Below are 21498 nucleotides of genomic sequence, written 5' to 3'. Positions count from 1 at the left end.
ATTAATTTTGGTTGTTGAATTATTAAACGCATTTAAATTTAAGTTAAATTCCAAATATATATTTATCAATGCATGATCAGTTAGACATTCAAAATAGCTATTATTATTTAGCATAAATGCAGAAAAGATCTTAATTTATACACTTGGGCTTCAGTCTAAACTACTTGGATTCTAAGAGATTATATTTACTGATGCATGGTAAAAATGTTTCACGTGATATTCGCAACAGCATTAAGGTGCTTATTTATAGCTTGATCATATTACTTTTTACGATTCAACCTCAGCTAGTTTTACTCTCACTAGGAAAGTTAAGAACTTCAGAAAAGTTCCCTTGCAAGAGGGTTACAAATAGGCTCGCTCGAACAGGTTCTTATTAATTAGATTGACCAGACGCTAGGTACCAACTACCAAGGTTATGGAAATAGAGTATATGAACGGTTTTTGGTTTTTCTTGTAAGTGCTTTCTTGTCCCTCTTCTGTTCCTGTTATTCTTCTTTGTACATGCTTCTAAAAACTAGCTGTTATAATATATAATGATAATTACGATGCATAGTTTTGGCTCTTTTACATTGCTTGTGCAGGATATATGTAACATCCTTATTGACATTACCATATAACCCCCCACTAATTCTATTAATGATTATAAAATCATTTATTTTGAAAGCTTGGGATCCCAAAGTAAACATTTCAAAAATCTTTTCATAAATACTTGAACTACAAACTACTACACAGCAGAAGCACTATGCCTCAGCACATCAAAGCCAATAATAAAGCAGATTCAAATCAACCAACTCAATCTAAATCAGGGCCCATATGCCACGACTCATGCCACATGCACCGAGGCATGTGGCACAGAGATCCCAGCTGCATGCTTTGTGTCATGCACTACAGCATGTGGTTCTTTGGTGACACATGAGTCACGATACACATATCAGAATTTATTGTTAAATTGCAGATTCTAATACGAACTTTGGATGTGTGCCAATTTTGCATTCGATGTTCGATTGGGGTGATTCAAGCGCCTACTCGAAGTTTATTTGAAAATCTAAACAATGACATTGGTTTTGTTCCAATTCAATATTCTGTTGAAAAGTTGGACACTTAAGTGCATTTTGGCCATGTTATATCAAAATTTGCCACTTAAATATCACCAAATGAAACTATATGTTATTAGCCACTTTTAGAGCCTTGACCATGTTCAAATGAATAATATACACCTGATTGACAATTATATACACATATACATATTTTTGACTTGTAACCGCCCATGATACACTTTTGGGCTGAAATTCATATTTTCATTGCATTTACATCTAAGGCCAAATATCACATATACATCAAACGTTAGTCATATTTCGACACAATACCATCCATCCACTAGCCCACGCTATCGTTTCATCATTCACACTTATATAGAAGGGCAAGGAAATAAAAAATCACACACATACATACACAGTCACAAGTTTATGCACAAGTATTGTTTCTTATGACAACTTATATACATAACTACTACTATTTACTCAATTTCATTATATCAATTCTTACAAAGGCTTTCTAGAGAGACCTCTACTCTAGACCCAGTTCTTTTCTTTTCGCACCACTACTACCAAAACTTGAAAAATATAAATAACTACGGGTGAGATTAAAATCTCAGTAACCAATATAATTTATAAATGTCTATTATCATAGATAACTATGCCAAAGTAAGAAAAATTGAAGTAATATATATATATATATATATCATAATATAACTTTTCTCTTTAAAAGCCTTTTTTACATATTTAACGCACTAGCATGATCATCTATCCACCAATCCTCTAAAGCTCCTCGACATGAAATCATAGACTCTACTAGAGTAATCATTTATTGACCTGAACACACTTTTGATGGTAAAAATACCCGGCCAAAGGTAATCTATCCTACCTATGGACTATAGTTTTTCTCATGTCACACATGTAAAGTCCCCAAGTCTTGATTATAATGTGCCATCTCAACCTGTGCTTTACCATTCCATCACTTAATCAATAAAATACAAAATTAGAGTAATAGTTCTTTATTTATTTTTAAAATTACAGGATCCAAACTTCTCAAAACATACATTCAAATAAGACGGCTAACGAAAGCATAAATATATTTAAAAGACTCAAAATGTTACAATTTCTTAACTTAAAAATGGGCCATGCGTTGTGGTGTGTAGCACATGCGTCACAGCATGTGGCATAGAACCATCTGGCCTATTTTATACTACGTCATGCACCACGGCGAGCACATTATGCGTCGTGGCATGCTTGTTCAAAATTTTGATGTTATTTTGATAGCAAAAATGATGAACTTTCAGTGTGCACTATTTTCACACCTAACGTTCGATTAGAGTGATTCAAGTATTCACATGAAACTTACAATGTGTACTAGCTAATAGAATAAATTTAGACTCAATTTGACAATCCAATCTAAAATTAAATACTCAAATGTCAAAAGTCACTTTTTCTCTTAAAAACTTGCACCCTAAGTGCTCAATTCTCATTTCTTATTCCATTAGACTACTTCGGGCCTTAAACTAAGTCCAAAATGACCACATACACTTGATTAATATCATACATATCAAATATTACATCAATAACCCATTTTAGCCTCTCAAAGCCATATCACACACTTGTGGTTTTATATAAGAAAATCATATATATACACATAATCACATATACAACTAGACTTTTTTCACTTTTGACCCTCTGACTCTTACATATGGGGCTCCGTCTCACCATATGGTCGAAAATCATAAATGAACTTGACTTTTCCAAATGGGGCTCTGCTTCACCATTTGTGTCAAGTTCTCATTTCACCATATAAAACACAATCAATTCACATCAATCATAGTCAACACATATATACACACTAATGGAACCAGTTACAATACAACATATGTTTGCTTGTTTACATTTTAGCCTACCCACGTACCCTCCTCAAGGGCACCCTCGACACAATGCATCCCATATATATATATACAAGCAAGTTTCACAATACCATCTACTTTCTCATATTCACACACATATATGCATTTTAGTTGACAACTTAACTTTATAAATAACTTTATACATTCATTTCTACTTATAGGTAGTCATACCACTACTAATCGAGGCTACTCTTTCCTCGCTTCCTTTCTCAGCCTTCTCAAGCTCTTTTCACTTGTATTTAAAAGTAACGAAGTGAGACATACGTCGTAGTAACTCGAAGATAAACCCAATTATCGGTTAGTAAGAAAAATAATAAACAAGCGATAAAGTAGCATGTATAGTCATAAAACTACAACATATCCATATACAGGAATTCATTTTCATCAATCTTATTATACTCATGCAATGCAGTCTTGGTTCCCCCCGACAGAGTAAACTTTACAGCCGGACCAGGCCCTCTAGTTACAAGGAACAGGGCCTACCATACCAGTGCTCAGACCAGGTCATATTCATATAGGTGGCTTTCTAGGTCCGTCATGGCAAAGCCCAGCTCTATATTCTGGATCATCAAGACTTCCTAGCCTTTTACAAAGTAGGATCATGGCCCCCTACCCTAGTCTAGGATAATCTCGTGGATCATTTAATATCCTAGGTCCGTTGTATTGGAGTCAAGCTCTACGCTTTGGATCATCAAAATTCTTCTCCTATGTCTGTCCTGACGGAGCCCAGCTCTATGCTCTGGATCATCAGGACTTCTTGGACCTCCTCACAGTAAGGTTGCATTTCCTCCTACTATGATTCAGGATATATCTTGCAGATATAATGTGTAACAGCCCTCCGCTCACCCTGCCTCCCCGAGGTCTTTTGCGACGCTGGACACTCTCTCCCCAGGCCCCACAACAGGGCGACCCCACCCCTTACGGTAAGCATCAGGAGACAAAGGCTTCCCTGCAGTAGTGTGCGGATTATTCCCCTTGCGGAGAGCCTCCCCAGGTTCGATCCTCCAACCTCTCCTACATAATAAAGTTGAGGCTGAACCTGGTACCATTGAATCAAGTGACTCAATGGTACCAGACTTCGCCTCAACTTCGTTAAGGTGGTAGAGGTTGGAAGTTCGAGTCTGGGGAGGTTCCAAAAGACCCCCATGAGGGTGGGGTGAGGAATAACCACTGTACCACCAGTGGGAAAGCCGGCAATCATGTGGTGACATGTGTATTGTCCAGCGCCTGGGAAAAGACCCTGGAGAGGCAGTAGTGACCCAGGAGGGCTGTTATATAAAAGGCACCTTTTAATGTAACAGCCCTCTACTCACCCCGCCTCCCTGAGGTCTTTTGCAGTGCTGGACACTTCCCCCCAGGCCCCACAACAGGGCGACCCCACCCCTTTCGGTGAGCATCAGAAGACAAAGGCTTCCCCGCAGTAGTGTGCAGGATTATTCTCCTTGCGGAGAGCCTCCCCAGGTTCGATCCTCCAACCTCTCCTATATAACAAAGTTGAGGCTGAACCTGATGCCATTGAACTCCGCAAGGGGAATAATCTTGCACACTACTACGGGGAAGCCTTTGTCTCCTGATGCTCACCGAAAGGGGTGGGGTCGCCTTATTGTGGGGCCTGGGGGGAGAGTGTCCAGCACCGCAAAAGACCTCGGGGAGGCGGGGTGAGCGGAGGGCTGTTACATAAAAAGGTGCCTTTTATATAACAGCCCTCCTGGGTCACCACTGCCTTTCCAGGGTCTTTTCTCAGCGTTGGACAATACACATGTCACCACATGATTGCCGGCTTTCCCACTGGTGGTACAGTGGTTATTCCTTACCCCACCCTCACGGGGGTCTTTTGGAACCTCCCCAGACTCGAACCTCCAACCTCTACCACCTTAACGAAGTTGAGGCGAAGTCTGGTACCATTGAGTACCATCAGTGGGAAAGCCGGCAATCATGTGGCGACATGTGTGTTGTCTGCTGCAGACAACACACATGTCGCCACATGATTGCCGGCTTTCCCACTGGTGGTACAGTAGTTATTCCTCACCCTACCCTCACGGGGGTCTTTTAGAACCTCTTCAAACTCGAACCTCCAACCTCTATCACCTTAACGAAGTTGAGGCTGAACCTGGTACCATTAAACCACATGGTTCAATGGTACCAGGTTTAGCCTCAACTTTGTTATGTAGGAGAGGTTGGAGGATCGAACCTGGGGAGGCTTTCCGCAAGGGGAATAATCCTGCACACTACTGCGGGGAAGCCTTTGTCTCCTGATGCTCACTGAAAGGGGTGGGGTCGCCCTGTTGTGGGGCTTGTGGAGAGAGTGTCTAGCACCGTAAAAGACCTCGGGGAGGCGGGGTGAGCGGAGGGCTGTTACATAATGCATGTCAGTACAAGTGTCACTTCTCAAATTCATTTCAATCAATACTCACACACCCGCATGCATATACTTTTAAAATCTTGCTATTCTATCAGTTTACAATATAATGCACGTAGTTATACCAAAAGACTTGCAAATAATTTCATAAATAAACAAGTAAAAAGGTTACTCTAGTTACTTTTAACCCTTGCTACTAAGGGTTACCAACCACACTAAGTTTTCAGGGGCATAGATTTTCACGAGCAACTTCACAAGTGCTCAATCTACATAAAATAGTGCCCTTCAGTCAATTCTCAACACAATTGATAAGCATTGATTTGGCTAAACCGAATCTCCTAACATATGAAATAGTTTAATTGAACCCTTTTCAATTCACTTATTCATTATTTATGTTCACTAGCCTTACAGGCTACTCAAAAAATTATAACAATCTCCCTAACACATCCATTCATCTAAATTCACTCTATTGACCTAACTTTTAGGTCATTTTGAGCCTAAATGCTCAAAACTCAACCATTCAACTCTATACTAGTCACAAAACCCTAATGCTGTATTCGATATCCCGTTTTAACCCTTTCTTTTAGATTATAACACCTTAGAATTTCATGATTTAATTTCTCAACCAATGAAATTTAATAAAAAAGAGGTAGAATTAAAGCTTAAGATTGCGCACTTACCCATCAAGTTATTAATCGAAGCAAATTCTCGAGCTTTAGATAATACTTGCCCTAGCAGAGATGGCTTCCTCTTGCTCTCCAAACACATCTCCAGTTTTTTTCCTTCTATTTTCATGAGCTGTTCATGTCAGTTTTCAGTGATTTCTCAACAATGTGTCACGGTGCAAGCAGCTTCTGCAATAGCACGTGGCATAGTGAGAAAATTCTTACTTATGCTCGCACGTTCTATCCCGGATTGCCTCTCTAACCTTTCATCCTATCAATACCCAAACAACATAAAATATCAACTCATTATTAAAACCATAATCATTCCTCTAATTACTAATTTACGCCTAATTAGCAGCTAATTCCTAGGGTTGAAATTCAGGATGTTACAATACATTAGTGATAGAGGCATTATTAACTCCTAACTGCATCCTAATAGGTATTAGGAAGTTGTTAGATTGCCCAAATGTCATATGATATCCCAGTATAATGTTATACCGGATTACCTATGGTACCAGCCTGTATAATGTTGCACTGAATGTCTCATGGTGCTAGCCTGATCATATGCATTTGTTCACTCACATCTCCACACACACATCCACACTTCCCCTAAGTGAACTCCTACCCCCTACGATCATGCTTTTTACACACATTTCACAACTTTTCTACCATTTTATACCCCCCACACACACATTTATATAGATTAATCTAAACTAGCGACCATCAAATTTCCTTTTTACAAATTAATTTCATGTTAAAACCATTTATGAAGAAAAATCATGCATAGAATCTAACAAAACTCAAATTTCATAATCATGTCATCACTTTTACATAGGTATAATAGCTAACAAATATAATAAACTATATGATTACCTCAACTCTGTTGTCTAATAGAAAGGATTACTCGTGTTTCATAACCCTATTCGAGTGTCTTTTGCCATTCAAATTGTCGTACGCAAGAATCTACACAAATTGGCAAGCCAAGATCAGTTTCACCATTAACAAAAGGTGCCAATTATAGTAATTTAACACCTAATTGCTATCACTTCCTCTATTCATACTCTTTCATGCGGATTATGACCAATTATCATTCAATACAAGCACTAACATTTATCTAGTTAGATTTCTCTCACTTTACTCTCTCTAAATTAGGTTAATTTAAACCTATAGCTTCAAAGCTTTATCATTTTAACTGAAACCAGTCACAAAATATTAGTTTAGTCTTAGAGGACTTTTCTATTATTATATGGTAAGAAATTAATTCTTTAAAACTTTTAAATTTAATTTCTCAATAGTTAAAACTAAGAGAAAACAGGGTAGAATCGGAGGTTAAGGAAGTAAGAGACTTACCTGATAAGTAACAGGTCGGAAACGTCATCTTTTCTCCTGAAACTTGACACCCTGGCAGACTATCCTCTCTTCTCCATGCCTAACCCCTCTTTCTCTAATTTCCCTTTTGTTTTTCACAAGCCTGGCATGTCCTCATTTATTAAAAACCTGCATCATGCGTCGCGGTGCATTCGTCCTCAGCCGCGATGAGTGGCACAGTGAGGGAAATCCTTACTGCACTCACACGCTCTGCTTTACGATGCTGTCCTTTTACTCATATCTGTTCATATAACATCTCAATGAGTTAATACAACATTCCACCATCCAGAATCCTAATCTCACATTAAATTACTATTTCATTCCTTAATCAATATTAATGTAGGAATTAGAAATTTGGAATGTTAAAATATATGACTTGAAAAACTAAAGACAATCATCTAAGAGCTCTTTTTTTAATCCAAGCATCTTTGGTAAATATAGCTTCCTTAACTGTTAGAAGAATTTCTCAATCAACTGGCTGATAATTGATAAGGTGAATAACTTGTGATTCTCATATCATCTCCTCTTCATTTCATTCCATCTTGCGGGAAAAAAAAAGGAGTGTATATTCATTTCTGCCAGGAACATCTTGAATTTTTAAATGAGATTCAAGGACAGAGTAGCTTGCAGTAATTTTTCTCTTGGGTCTTGGTCAACAAGAAGAATAATATAGCATTCTGTTTCATTTTCCTTGAAGTAATCCTCTGAATATTATATTCCAACTCATAAACAATTATTTAAACCATCAAAGATATGTGATTAACGGGTAAAATATTCCAACTCTTTCTATTCTCATTGTTTGAACATGGATAAATTAAAAAGCAAAGCATGACACGACACGTCATGATCGACAAACAAGCTAGCTGTCAAGGAGGTTTGAATGTGAACTCGCAGAGGAAGAGGTCATACTCAACGTGTTTGGTTGGTTTTTCTTGGAGGATATTCATATCAATTGTTGGAGTAGATGGAAGAACAAGTATAACGATAGGCTTCAAAGTTCAAAGTATGACAGATTTGATAATAAAAGCCATATAAAGTTTGTCAATTTCTCAACCTACATGTTAGATTATCCACTAGTGTGTTGTTGGCTGCTACAAGCAAGTGTCTCAACAAACTCAAGGCTTCCCATGTGGTCCTGTCTAAACCAGCACCAATAAATGGCAGAGGTATAACCAAGACATAAATCTATATCCAATGAGCACCACTATTTCGGTCTTACCCAGTTTTACTTCCATACCCTACCATGTTTTCATCGCTCACAAGGCGATCATGGAAGATGCTTGCTTACTTTTTGGACAGGCTTGACTAAGTCATTCAGAGACCATGGTCCAAAAACGAGCTTGTCACACAAAATTCCACCCCATTAAAACTGCAAGTTTTATTGCTGGCTCTCACTTTTTATGATTGTAATCTTTAAATAACGTGGGAGGTATATTATATATCATCCTATAATGATTCATAGCACTATCCGTCATTCCAGCCATCTGTCCTTCGATCAGTTTCTGCTTTTCACCATGCCAAACAGTGGAAGGTGAACGCTCAGAGAAACTGAACAAGATAACAATCTCCGAGGCCTAAAATCAGACTCACTCCCTTAGATATGATGCACTCTTAACTTTTTTTTTTTAAAAATAAACTTAGTGATTCGTAAAACAGTATTCATTATTTCTGTATCTATGTGTATATCCTTGATTATATTCCCAAGTCCTTATGTAATTAAATATCAAGTCTCATACTTTCATTGGCATAAATTCCAACAGCTGGTATGACCTTTACTCTACAGTCTAGGGGAAGCTCTCATTTACTAGACTCAACTAGAGCAAACAAGTATACGTATTTCTGAAAATAGTTAGAGGCTGAGATACATAGAAACCATGCAACCAAATACCTGGATGTCAGGGTCGTTGCCAAGAGCGAGGCATGTTCTGTGAATGAGATTGAGTGGAAAAAAAGAGGACTGTGAACAAGGCAGAGAGACTGGAGAGGCCCACCATTTTCACGAGAATGAGAAATATGCCCTTTTGAAGAAGATGGTGACTTGAACGTTGTTCTGGCACATGGAAGCGCAGGAAGGCCATGTTACTCTTGCCCCCGTAATTCATCCTTTCGTGAAAAGACAAGTTCGTTCCATCACACACCTCACTTTCTCCGAAATCTCACATCACCGGTCATCACCGGTCATCCCCTTGTTCTAATTAGCAATCGCCTGCCATCGGCTTTCAGCATGGGGTAGCTTCAAAACAAACTTTGAAGAAGCCCAAATTTGGAGTACGAGGAATTTTCAATCTAATCTTCATAAAGGTGGTGGTAAAATAGTAAATTTTGAAATAATCACATAAATTTTGAATTTTTAAATAATCACACATTATCTTTGGTCTTTTCCCCTCAATTTAAAAAAAGACAGCCAGTCAAGACTCGAGATGTTAATTTTCGCAGCTAGAAAAGTAATATTTGTTCCAATTACAATAGGAGAATTGGAATCTTGATCTTTACTTAGGCCATGTTTGGTAGGTTGGAATTGTGAAGATGAAAATGGAATTGAGATAGGAATCTGAATAAAGTGATGTTTGGTAGATATGAATTACAATTCTTGGGAATCCTAATTCTATGGAAAAAAGTTGATTTGAATTCCTTATGTAAATCTATGGAATTTGGAGTAATTCTATAGAATTGTAATATTTAAGACACTTTTGCCCTCATACAAATTTCAGAAAGACAAATTTGCCCTAAAAAAAAAATAAAACCCTCATATGCTAGCAAAAAAAAAGAAAAAGGGAGTATAAAAGGGTGAATGATATTTTTTCTCATTATATATAAAACGTTATAATATATATATAAGATAGTATTATATATAATATTTGTATATAATTTATATATTTATAATATTTTTTTGGTATAAGAAGTAGAATTGATTTGTTTGACATTTTTCTTCTAAATCTACATGTTAGTGTATTTATTTTAAAGTAGAAGGGATGGGAACCATTGCCAATTTTATTTTTAAGAAAATGTTCCCTCTGATGATAAAACTTTTTGTTTGGCCCAAGCTAGTGAATAATAGTTACAGATATAATCTATGATTTATATAATATTTCATTAATATATAAAATACATAAGAAAATTGGTACACAATTAAGTTTTTATTATGTTTTATTTTAATTTTTATAAAGGGGTATTTTTGTCTTTTAAATATAATTCCATTTCCATGTCTTGCATACCAAACAAAAGTAATGCAAGGATTCCATCTAATTTTTCTGACATACCAAACATATTTTTATAATTCAATTCTATTCCAATTCTGATTCCAATTCCAATTCCAATTTCATTAAAAACTATTCCATCATACCAAACAGGGCTTTAGTTCTCATCTAATTCGTTCCACCTAAAAAAAAATAAAATAAATAAATATTAATGCTTTTGGATGGAAAGAAATCATTTTTAATAACTAAATTATAAAACAATAAAATAAAAATAAATCAATAAATTGCATTTGTATATAAGTAAAATAGGTGAAATTTTTCTTGATATGACTATCCGATTAGAACTCATTCAAGCATTATCCAATTGAACTGAAAATAGTTCCCTAGAAATATTTTCTATATTTACATATGTTATTTAATTATTACTATTTAGTTATCATCTCCTGGCCTATTTATTAAAAACATGCTTGGAGGTATTGTTATTTGTTGATGTGATTTTTTTTTCATAAAAATAAAAAATCTATCCTTTTCCAAGTTCAAATGATTTTAAAATCCTATGTAGGTAGAGAGTTAGGATTACTTACATATTAACCAAATTTTTGGGTGTACCATGTTCCATTCAAACAAAGGTGTAATGGAATTGAATCAAACAAGCTGATAATCATTCAATTGCCTTTGTTATTACATTAAGAATAAGATAATTGTTAACAGCCACTGCTTATATCAAGAAAATTAGTTAACTTCATTACTAAAAAATAACTAGTAAGATATGTTTTCACAATATATTTCAAATGTTAAGAATCCAAATGATTTTTAGGGCGAGAGAAATATCAAGTATAATGTAAACAAACTTCCAAAGAAATCAATATATTTACAAGTCATCCTTCCATGCCATCATCATCTGCTTCTATCTTGATTCCTAACTCAAAATATTACAACTCAATCTTTTGAGGGGGCGGGGGATTTTTACTAATAAAAATTAGATGTAACAGAAATAATTAGTTCCTCACAATGTAACAAATTAATGTTCGAATTATCACTGTGAGAACTGTCTATATCTAATATCTAATTATATTTTAAATGAGATTACTTCAAACAGAAGAAACATGTACGGGATTAAAAAAAAGAGAATTACAATCAAGTGCTATTTAAGAAAATTAATTACTACCAAATTCATTAACAATTACACTAAATTGTATTAATAACACAATCATTTATCAATACAATTTAATTCAATTATTAATAAACTTTATAATAATTAATTTTTTTGTATAGGATTTTAATGAAATTCTTCTTAAAAAAATGAATTTTCTCTATATGTTAATAAACATGCGTGGCAAGCCCAGAAACATTCAAAACTACCAACCCAGCCCAACCAACACATGTTAAGGCAGTGCAGCATTAAATTCGGACAGTACTATCATCCAAGCAAACAAATTTTTGACGGGACAAATGAAAAAAAGGAGGACAGCCAAAAAATTCAAAAGAACCGTCTCTCCCAGCGGGACACTTCTTTGCCCCACACAATGGGATAATTACTACAATAAATGTATATAGCTAACGTAATAGAAGATGAAGGGTACAATTTCTATTCTTCTACAATTAAATTATGCACAATTGGCCTTCTTTTGTTCTAGGTGGGAGACAAGGGGAAAAATTACAACATCGCGCAGACAAGGGGAAAATAAATTTGGAGACAACCTGCTGACCAGGTACATAATCATCCCATCCTTCGATTATAGTGCTTATCTGCTAGCCAATCAAAAGAAAATCTCGAGTCCTAGTTGTGTACATCTACTGGTCAGAGGAAGATTTGAACTGCTGATGCTGCCCATCTATCAAACTTATCTGTCGTCTGAGTTTAGCAATATGAGCTTGAACCTATGAACATTAGAAGTACAAAAAATAGTGAGTTGGCTCCAAAACCTTCTTTTAAGGTTGATCATTGAAAGCCCTCTAGAATAACAAAATTACATGCCGAATATAAGCTTCAAGAAAAATGAGATTCAGCTACCAGTGAACAGAGAATTAAGGAACCAATAACTTATCTCGGTCTGTGTTTTAGACTTTGCCTTACTGACGAGTTAGCAAAGAGTTGATCCAAAATGATCAAGGATTTGCAGAAAGGAAAAAGAGTTAATCTAAAATGTCTAAGCAAAGAATGACAAATATAAGTAATACATGACGAAATCTCGCTTGAGGGGGGGGGGGGGGAAGGATTATCTTATTAATATCACATTAGCAATTAATAAAATTAGAAACCAGTTCTCCTTTCTCATGTATGTGATGACGAAAGTCAAGGTGGTAGCAGGGCACTTAGTATCTCAAGGAAATTGCCTCCAAGTGGAGTGTGCCATATATTTTCCAATGATGCATTAAATGAAGGTCCAAGGATCAAGCGCAAGAGCATAACATGTCAATTGCTTCATATCCATGTATTTACAAAACAGAATAAGACCCCTAAAAGAAGCATGGTTTCAGAAAAAAGATGGATGTTATCATATAAAATACACCATGTTATGTCATAATACAAAGCCTTATATCATCTTCCCTTCACCTCATTAAGTTGATTTAAATCATTAGTTCAGAAATGACGGGAGTCCAATACAAGCACATAGAATAACAGTTCCATTCACCTCATTAAGTTGATTTAAAATATTGGTTTAGAAATGACAGGAGTCCAATACACGCACATACCTTCATAGTTAACAATCTAGAATACATGGAATTTTGGGGCATTGTGTTCCAATATTTCAAGGGTATAACTCCTTTGTGTTCCATTATGGTCTAGTTGAAGGGGAAGACAAGTCAAGACCCAAAAAAAAAACCCCCACAAACACCAACAAAAATCAACCACGAATCATTGGGCAGTAGCCTTCACTCCAAAGTATAGACAAAGTACAAAGAAAAAGTTGATTCCAAACTTCATAGACAACATAATAAAAATTCAACCTGTCTGAATTTTCAACAAATAGACTAACCAAAGAAATTATGAATCATGATCTAGGTCTCCAGGAAGGAAATTGCAAACAATTGTGCATGCATGAATCTGGGGCACGCTGTTTGTCATTTTAAAGTCAAAAGAATATACATGAATGGATTATGATATCAAAGTATCATAAACATCACCTTTGATTTCAACCCAGATTACATAAAGTTTAAATAAGATAAAGTATAATCTCATATGAACCTGCTGACGAGCTGCAGCAAGCTGTAAGAGCTCATCTGCTTCAGAGAAATTTGTGAACCATTGGGTTAGTGGATGATCTTTAGTATCACCTCTCCTCCTTTTACTTGCATCCTCAATAGGTACTGTACATATAATAGACTTGTCAATTCACTTCAATCATCGAACAAAAGAAAAGTGCATATTAAATTCCTAAGAAACATACTTGGATGAGGTAAGGTTATTCCAGCAGGCAATCTTGGAAAATTCACTACTGGATGGTTTTGCAAACGCGCTAAAAAAGCCTCAGAAGGATCAGGGAAAACTATCTCATCGTATAATTCCACAACAACAGGCTTTTTTGTTGACATGGAACTGTTCTCATCCTCTGGATATAACTTCAGGTGATGATATCTGTATATATATTACACTTCATAAAATACATGATTCAGAAATTATTTTGGTGTTCACAAATATTGGTCTTCACTATAATTAATTTTAGGTAACACATGCCATCCTTTGATGAATCAATATTTTAGTGTAGAAATAAATATCAGTTGTAAGGTAGTCTATAATCTCATTACTCAAATAATCAAGCACCAAAACCATTTAGAAGTTTCTCTTCTAATTGCATATAGCATGACAAATATCAGAAGTATCGGCTAGGCATTTCATTAATTGAAAATTGAAGCAGTCGAGCCAAGTGGCTGTATGTTTTCAAATCAAACTTAGAAAGCACTGCAGCATTTCCAACAGCCTTGGATCATTGTTGACAGTAAGCAGAGTGTTGACTAACCAGGCTAAAATGCTTAAAAGCCTTCTTCAAGTATATATCAGAACTCTATTAGGTGCATCAAGAAATCATAGAACATCAATAGGCGGCTTTAGAAACCAGAGCCAGCTACTAATCAAAAGCAAACAGCATCCAATAACTCACAAGTTCAAAGGCTTGTCACAAACATCGCTGTGGAAATGAAGTGTGATGGCAACTTCAAATTCACCCCATCCTGACTCTGACAACTCAAAAGGAGGTGACTCCACAACCCTTGTTGGATTGTTGAAACTAGAATGCAGCTGAAAAACAGCACGCTTTATGATCACTCCAAGGTCCTCATTGGTTGCTCCGCGAACATATACAGTCCATTTATGTGATTGATACCTTAAACAATAAAATTATGTAATTATATTTTTGTTTGAAAGAACAATATGCCGAAACTGTGCAGGAAATTATACGGTAATACAGAGCACACTTACTCGCTTGCCTTCTTGCCCAGCCAGAATGCGATGTTACCATACACTATTGGAACGCTTATTTCGACATCTTTGAGTTTCTTACCCAAGTTCTAAAAATAACAAAGAAATGATTATACTGCAAAAGATTGAACTTTCACCAATTCGAGATAACATTGTCATTATCTTTGTACATTCTGCAATTGCATTAGGCATTCTTCACATTAAATTAGAGTTATTATCACAATCATCATTAAAAGATTCAGATTTAAATCGCAGACAAAAACAAGCAACAAGGCAGCGAGCTACACACGCATACAGCAAGAGCAAGGCAACGAACCGCTTTCCTAAAATAGCAGGGTTTGGAGATATCAATGTATTTCGGAAATTACGAGAACAGAAATCTGCAAATACGAATTGAAACATGGAAATTTACCTTTTTCTCATTGTCTTCGGATTTGCCCATTTTGGTTCGATGTGATTTGGGAGTGGGGCCACTAATTTCAGGCTGATCTTGACCGTGCTTTTTCGTAGATGAGCTGATGGTCATATCAATTACAGGTTCGACTGAGAAATCGAAGCTGAATCTGGATAAGAAATCCTAGGGTTTGATTGTCCGCCAAAATTACAATGAATGGTTCATCGTCTTTACGATGTCGTTTGACAGAGGAATGGTTTTATGAAGAGCTGTTCTGATCACCGACGCAGGGGATAATCAAAGCTGCCATTAAGGGCATTCAAGTCATTGGCCTTTTCCTACAGATAGGCGCAGGAAACGGGTGTGTGGGAGAAACAAGTTTTTCCCAAACATATTTAAAATTTTCAAAACACATTTTTGTAATTAATTTTTGAAAAAAATTTAATCTTTTAATCTTTTAATTTTTAACTATAACTCGCATCGACTTAGTCCTTCAACTTATAATTCAATTATAACTCAGTCCTTATTTTTCATGTTTTTTTTTAAATTGTCCTTAACAAATATAAAAGATAAAAGAAATGCTTATATCTTGTTTATCCTCTTATTTTTTGATGTGGGATCTAAGCTATAAGAACTAATGAAGAAAGAAGAATTTTATTAACAGTAAAAAATTGAGTGACTGAATTATAGACGAGTTAAAAGTTAAGAAACTGAGTCATATACAAATTAAAAGTTGAGGGACTAAATTGTAGTAAGTTATAGTTGATTAATTGAGTTATAAGTAAATTAAAAGTTGAAAGATTAAAAGATTAATTTTTTTATTTTTTAATAATTAATGTACGCGTTGTAATGGATAATTATGACTTATGTAACCCATAAAATAAAATAAAATAAAATTGATGTCAAATATTTTTGTGACTTTAGATCCATTTATTTAAGATTAAAAATAAATAATTTTTAAGTAATTTAAAAATTTTATAAAAAGTAGATATTATTTTATATTTAGTTATAATAATAAAAAATAATTATTGATGAGTTATTTTTAAGGGAGAATTTTAGTTAAGAATCTAGGAAGACATATAATTTTTGATAGGTCTCTAAAGAATTTGAAATTTTAGTTCAATTCTCCAGGACTAAATTAAAAATAACTTGAATGTAGAAAAGACAAAAATACCCTTTTGTAAACAAAGAAAGAATAGGCAGCTGATGATGAAAGAAAGAAATGCACACAAAAAGGAAAACCTCAACCTGCAGTTCTTTATTTCTCAATGTTCATCTTAAGGAAGAGCGGTTGGTAAGATTCATCACCCACAAGTTCATGAGATTTATTCCCTAATTCCTTCTTGATTATGCGTTCTTTATGTAATGCGATTCTTCCTTCTCCATGTAATTTGATTGGAAATGAAACAAGATGGGTGTTGACTAGGGACCTTTTTAGAGGACGGGTTGGCATCAATCAATCATGCGGAGGTAAAATACTGTCATTTATAATAATCAGAGGCATCTTCTGTGTATAGGTATGGATATGGGCATGGGTATAGGTACAAGTTTAGTGCAGGGAATGAACATAGGATGAATTAATCAATTGGCATGAAAGAGTGGGTGCTTTTATTTGATGTAAAGTGTTAATATTAAAATTTGAAAATATAAAGCTGTTAGGTATTGAAAGTTTTGTCATTGTATAGTGAGTTATTAAAAACTTTATGTTATGTTATTAATATTATAATTCTTGTTGTAAATTTATGAGTTTATCAAGTGTTGATAAAGTAATTGAAGTTAACATTTTAATGATATACAAGTTGGAATGACTCATGAATTTTAGTTTTGTAGAGCAATTATTTTGTATATTCCATATAAGGGATAAATTTGTCAAGACTTTAGAGGAAAATACAAGATATGAGGGTGGGATTATAACTGAAAGTTTGATAAGACAAGCAATGACCTATAAAGAATTAAAAAGTATGATCTTAATATATGTGTGGCCTGAAAGTAGTGGCAGTATCAAAAAGTACATAGTAAGTTATGATACAAACATACTATAAGATCTCATAGATGACAAAAGGGTAGCATAATTAATTGAGTTGAACAATAAAAGTGGTTATGTTTATGTTGATAAGGGTACAAAAGACTCCAGACAACCATCACATTTGGATTGCTAACAAGTGTAAGTTCACTTATATTTACCCTTAATTGTAAGCCTAATACAAATTGATAAATGTCTAATATGACTTGTAAATTTCAAGTTAGATCATATGGTATCACCTTCAGATAGAAAGTCACTTTCTCCACCAATATGGGAATTTGATATAGAAAGTTTTAATATACCTTCTTCCATTCACAGTGTGAGTCCACTCTCAACTGTATAAAGTTTAGCCATAGAAAGTCTCCCTACTCCTTTGCTTGAGATGAATACTTCAATGTAGAAGGATGTAGGTATTGGGCAAACATTTTCTCACACTATGGCATTTAGACAGACTTTATCCAAATATAGTGTTGTATATAAGTTTGGGTATGAGTTTATCAAGAATCGTGATAAGAAAATTATTGCATGTTGTGTGCTTGAAGGCTATCCTTGAAAAATTAGAGCATATGAAGTTAGTAAAGTTCATTCCTTACTATTAGAAAGTTTAAGAAAGAATAAATGTACACTGCTCAAGACAACCTAATGGTGCCCTACAAGAAAAGATGCCATCATAATTGATGACTTGAGGTCTAACATAAATAAATCTGCAAATGACATAAGGCGAGATCTGCAAAGAGAGTATGGTGTTAACCTTACATACCAACAAGCCTATATGGCTAAAGAGAGAGCAATTATAGATATCTATGGTCTTCTAAAAGAATCTTACATGATAATCCCGTGATTATTTGAAAGGTTAGAAGAAAGTAATCCCAATACTATCATAAAATGGGTTGTATCACCAATGAATAGATTTGGGCAACTATTTATAACTAATGGATATTGTGTAAAAGGGTTCTTGGAAGTGTTCGACCCACAATCTATATAAATGGCTGCCATTTGAGTGGTCCCTACAAAGGGACTTTATTGGAAGCATAAGCATATGATGCGGATAATAAGTTATTCCCTCTAGCTTATGCCATTGTTAGTGGAAAAACTTTTGACGAGTAGGCATGGTTCTTGTCTAACATTAAGGATATAACAAGAGATCTTCATTTAGTGATTGTGTCCAATAGACATAATGCAATTATAGCTACTATCCAAGCTATTTTTGGGGGCGAAAGACATGCTTTTTGTTATTGGTATGTAAATGAAAACTATAGTTATGAATTCTTGAAAATCACCTAGGGAAAGAGAAAGACTAGTAGCGAAACTAAGGAGACTGCATAAAAATTGCTAGATGTAATGGCCTATGCAAGATTGGATGTGGATTTCAATGAGACTATAGGAAATCTAATGTCATTTTGTCCACAGTTGGGACAATGGTTGAAAAGTCATAGGGATATTGATTGCTGAGTACTTAGTAGGTTTTCTCATAGGAGATAGGATAACATTACTGCCAACCTTGCAGAATCATTTGATGCATGGTTGGTGAATGAAATGAAGTATAACGTTCTTGTCCTGATATATGAATATAGGAAAAAGTTAGCTCAATAGTTATATAAAAGTAAGTTAGCCATGAGAAATTGGAGATATTACATCGGTCCAAATATGGAGTCAAAACTAATTAGAAATGTCACAAGAGCTTAAAGAATGCCAGTACAAGATCATGGCTTGAACACTTTCAGAGTCATGACTTACAAGGAGATGTCTGTGTGAATCTTACCCTATATGAATGCTTATGTAAGGCTTGGCAGATGTGTGGGTTACCATGTCCACATGCATGTATGGCGATAAAGCACATATATGGGAATGCATATTCTTATGTTGGGGAATGTTATCTACTTAGTTGTCAATAGAAAATATACTATCACAAGATGATTTCAGTTGAAACTCATGACATTCTTAGGCTAGATAGTCTCAAATTTGAGTAATTTATCTAAAGTATTACTACAACCACTTACGACTAGTAGACCTCTAGGAAGGCCAAGAAGTGAAAGGATAGAATCATAATTCTAGGACACAAAGGTATATCAATACTCCAGATGTGGTAAGACTGTTCATATAAGGAAGACTTGCAAGAATTCCAATCCTAGCTAAATTGGTTGATTGATAATTAATTTTTTGGTTGTATATATAGCTGTTGTTATTTTATATATGAACTCAGATTTTTTGTTCTTTAAAAAAGCAACTCTTATGTATATTTGCACAACCTATATGATTTTTTATTGTAATGGGTTGCTATCTCTATAAGGGTACCTTATGGCATACTCTCACAAGTACCGGTATGAATTTTTTTGGTAATCTATATATATGCTATATGTTAATCAAGTTACATCACTTGTTATTTTCTTTATGTTAGTTATAAATAGTTAGCATTGACTTTGCCTGTAATTCTCCAATACCAAATGCAAATTTCATGTTTGAATCATACAAGTCATGTGGTCCTTGATACGAAATAAGTACTTGTTAATTGTCTAACTTCAATAATAAATTTACTAATAATAATGGTTAATTTTGGGAAAATAATCCAACATATTCATGACTTGGCCTAAATCTTATAGGTTATGTAGTTGGCAAATGGCGAATAAGTACTTATTAATTGCCTAATATCACGTGTTAATTCTCTAATATCACTTGCATATTTCATGTCTGAATCAAACAAGTCAAGTGATCCCTGATGTAGAATAAGTACTTGTTAAATGCCTAATCTCATGGGTTAATTCTCCAATACCACTTGCAAATTTCAAGTCTGAATCATACATGTCATGTGGTCTCTGATGCAGAATAAGTACTTGTTAATTGCCTAACTCTAATTGTAAATTTTCTAATAACAGTGGTTAATTTTGGAAAAATAATCCAGCATGCTCACAACTTGGCCTAAATCTTATAGGTCATATAGTTAGCAGATGGCAAAAAAGGTCTTGTTAATTGCCTAATCTCTCATGTTAATTCTCCAATACCACTTGCAAATTTCATGTCTGAATCATAAAAGTTATGTGGTCCTTGATGCCGAATCAATACTTGTTATTTGCCAAACTCCATTTGTTAATTTACTAATAACAATGGTTAATTTAGGAATAATAATCCATCATACAGCTCATGTTGTGACAGGTGGCGAAATAGGTCTTATTAATTCTCCAATGCCACTTGCAAATTTCACCATTTCACCTGTAAATTTCAGTTGCATTTTCAAATGTAAATTATAAAAATAAGTAAATATGTACCAGTATTAATGTTAATGATATGGCAGGTTACAAGTATTACAAGTATTGAAAATTAAGCTAATTATAAAAGAGCAATTGTCAAATACATGCCATCAAATATTACAAATCAAAATGATATTAAAGATCCTCAATGAGGTCATCGCCTTTTCTTTTAGGGTGGCTTGATACTTGAAATGAATAGATGGGCTTCTGTTAATTTTGCATTACATGGATGGTCTACAAGGTATCAAAACAAGTCAACTCTTAAGGCAACTAACTCAACCTACAAAACAATTATTAATAAGATTAATACATTTCTAACTTTACTTGCAATAACTTTAACTATATAATGTTTAAATACATCCTTGAAAATATACCTGTGTATATTTAAGCATTGTGTAGGTTGGCTAGTCTTTGTGCTTTTTATTAGGCTAGTATTTCAACCATGTGATGACATGAAGGCACATTCATATCTGCATTGTGTAATTTCAAAACAAACTAAGTTGAGAATGGCAAATCAATTAATGACAATTTAACATTTAAATCATAAAACTCACGTGGTTTCTTATTTATGAACTATCACAATTATGACCTTATAGTTGGGCTCTTTCTTAAATAACTCCAACAGGTTTGGCTTAACCTTCATCAATATTTGAATGAAATTGTCTCACTACATAATAAAATTTATCAACCTTAGTTTAACCAAATCATGAGTTAACAATGTACTGTTTTATTAACACATTTAATCTTACACAGTCTTTAGCCATCATTCTTTTTCCACAAGCTATTAGATCTTTGGCCACCTTCTCCACTTTCTCTCCTTTTTTTCGACCTTCTCTTCTTCATTGCCTATCATTGAGTCCAATATATAAAATTTCAA

General features: G+C 34.6%; 1 protein-coding gene and 1 long non-coding RNA gene across 2 annotated transcripts; both read right to left on the bottom strand.

Moving 5' to 3' along the window:
• Positions 1 to 5336: 5336 nt before the first annotated feature.
• On the bottom strand, positions 5337 to 9429 carry LOC129292201 (uncharacterized). The gene is made up of 4 exons (XR_008588878.1): positions 9231 to 9429; positions 7325 to 7583; positions 6848 to 6937; positions 5337 to 6245 (listed from the first exon to the last, which is right to left on the bottom strand). It is a non-coding gene; the product is annotated as an uncharacterized LOC129292201 (long non-coding RNA).
• Positions 9430 to 12018: 2589 nt separating this feature from the next.
• LOC129292204 (transcription initiation factor TFIID subunit 14b) lies at positions 12019 to 15693 on the bottom strand. The gene is made up of 6 exons (XM_054929761.1): positions 15372 to 15693; positions 14960 to 15048; positions 14643 to 14864; positions 13932 to 14119; positions 13730 to 13851; positions 12019 to 12420 (listed from the first exon to the last, which is right to left on the bottom strand). The coding sequence occupies exons 1-6, from the start codon at positions 15483 to 15485 to the stop codon at positions 12334 to 12336; spliced, it is 822 nt and encodes a 273-aa protein (XP_054785736.1). The 5' UTR covers positions 15486 to 15693; the 3' UTR covers positions 12019 to 12333.
• Between the last annotated feature and the right edge of the window lie 5805 nt (positions 15694 to 21498).

The sequence above is a fragment of the Prosopis cineraria genome, unplaced genomic scaffold (assembly GCF_029017545.1).
Source record: "Prosopis cineraria cultivar Desert tree isolate PC_DT_omini unplaced genomic scaffold, ASM2901754v1 PC14, whole genome shotgun sequence".
NCBI classification, from domain to species: domain Eukaryota; kingdom Viridiplantae; phylum Streptophyta; class Magnoliopsida; order Fabales; family Fabaceae; genus Prosopis; species Prosopis cineraria.
This window is presented reverse-complemented; position numbering and strand designations above follow the sequence as displayed.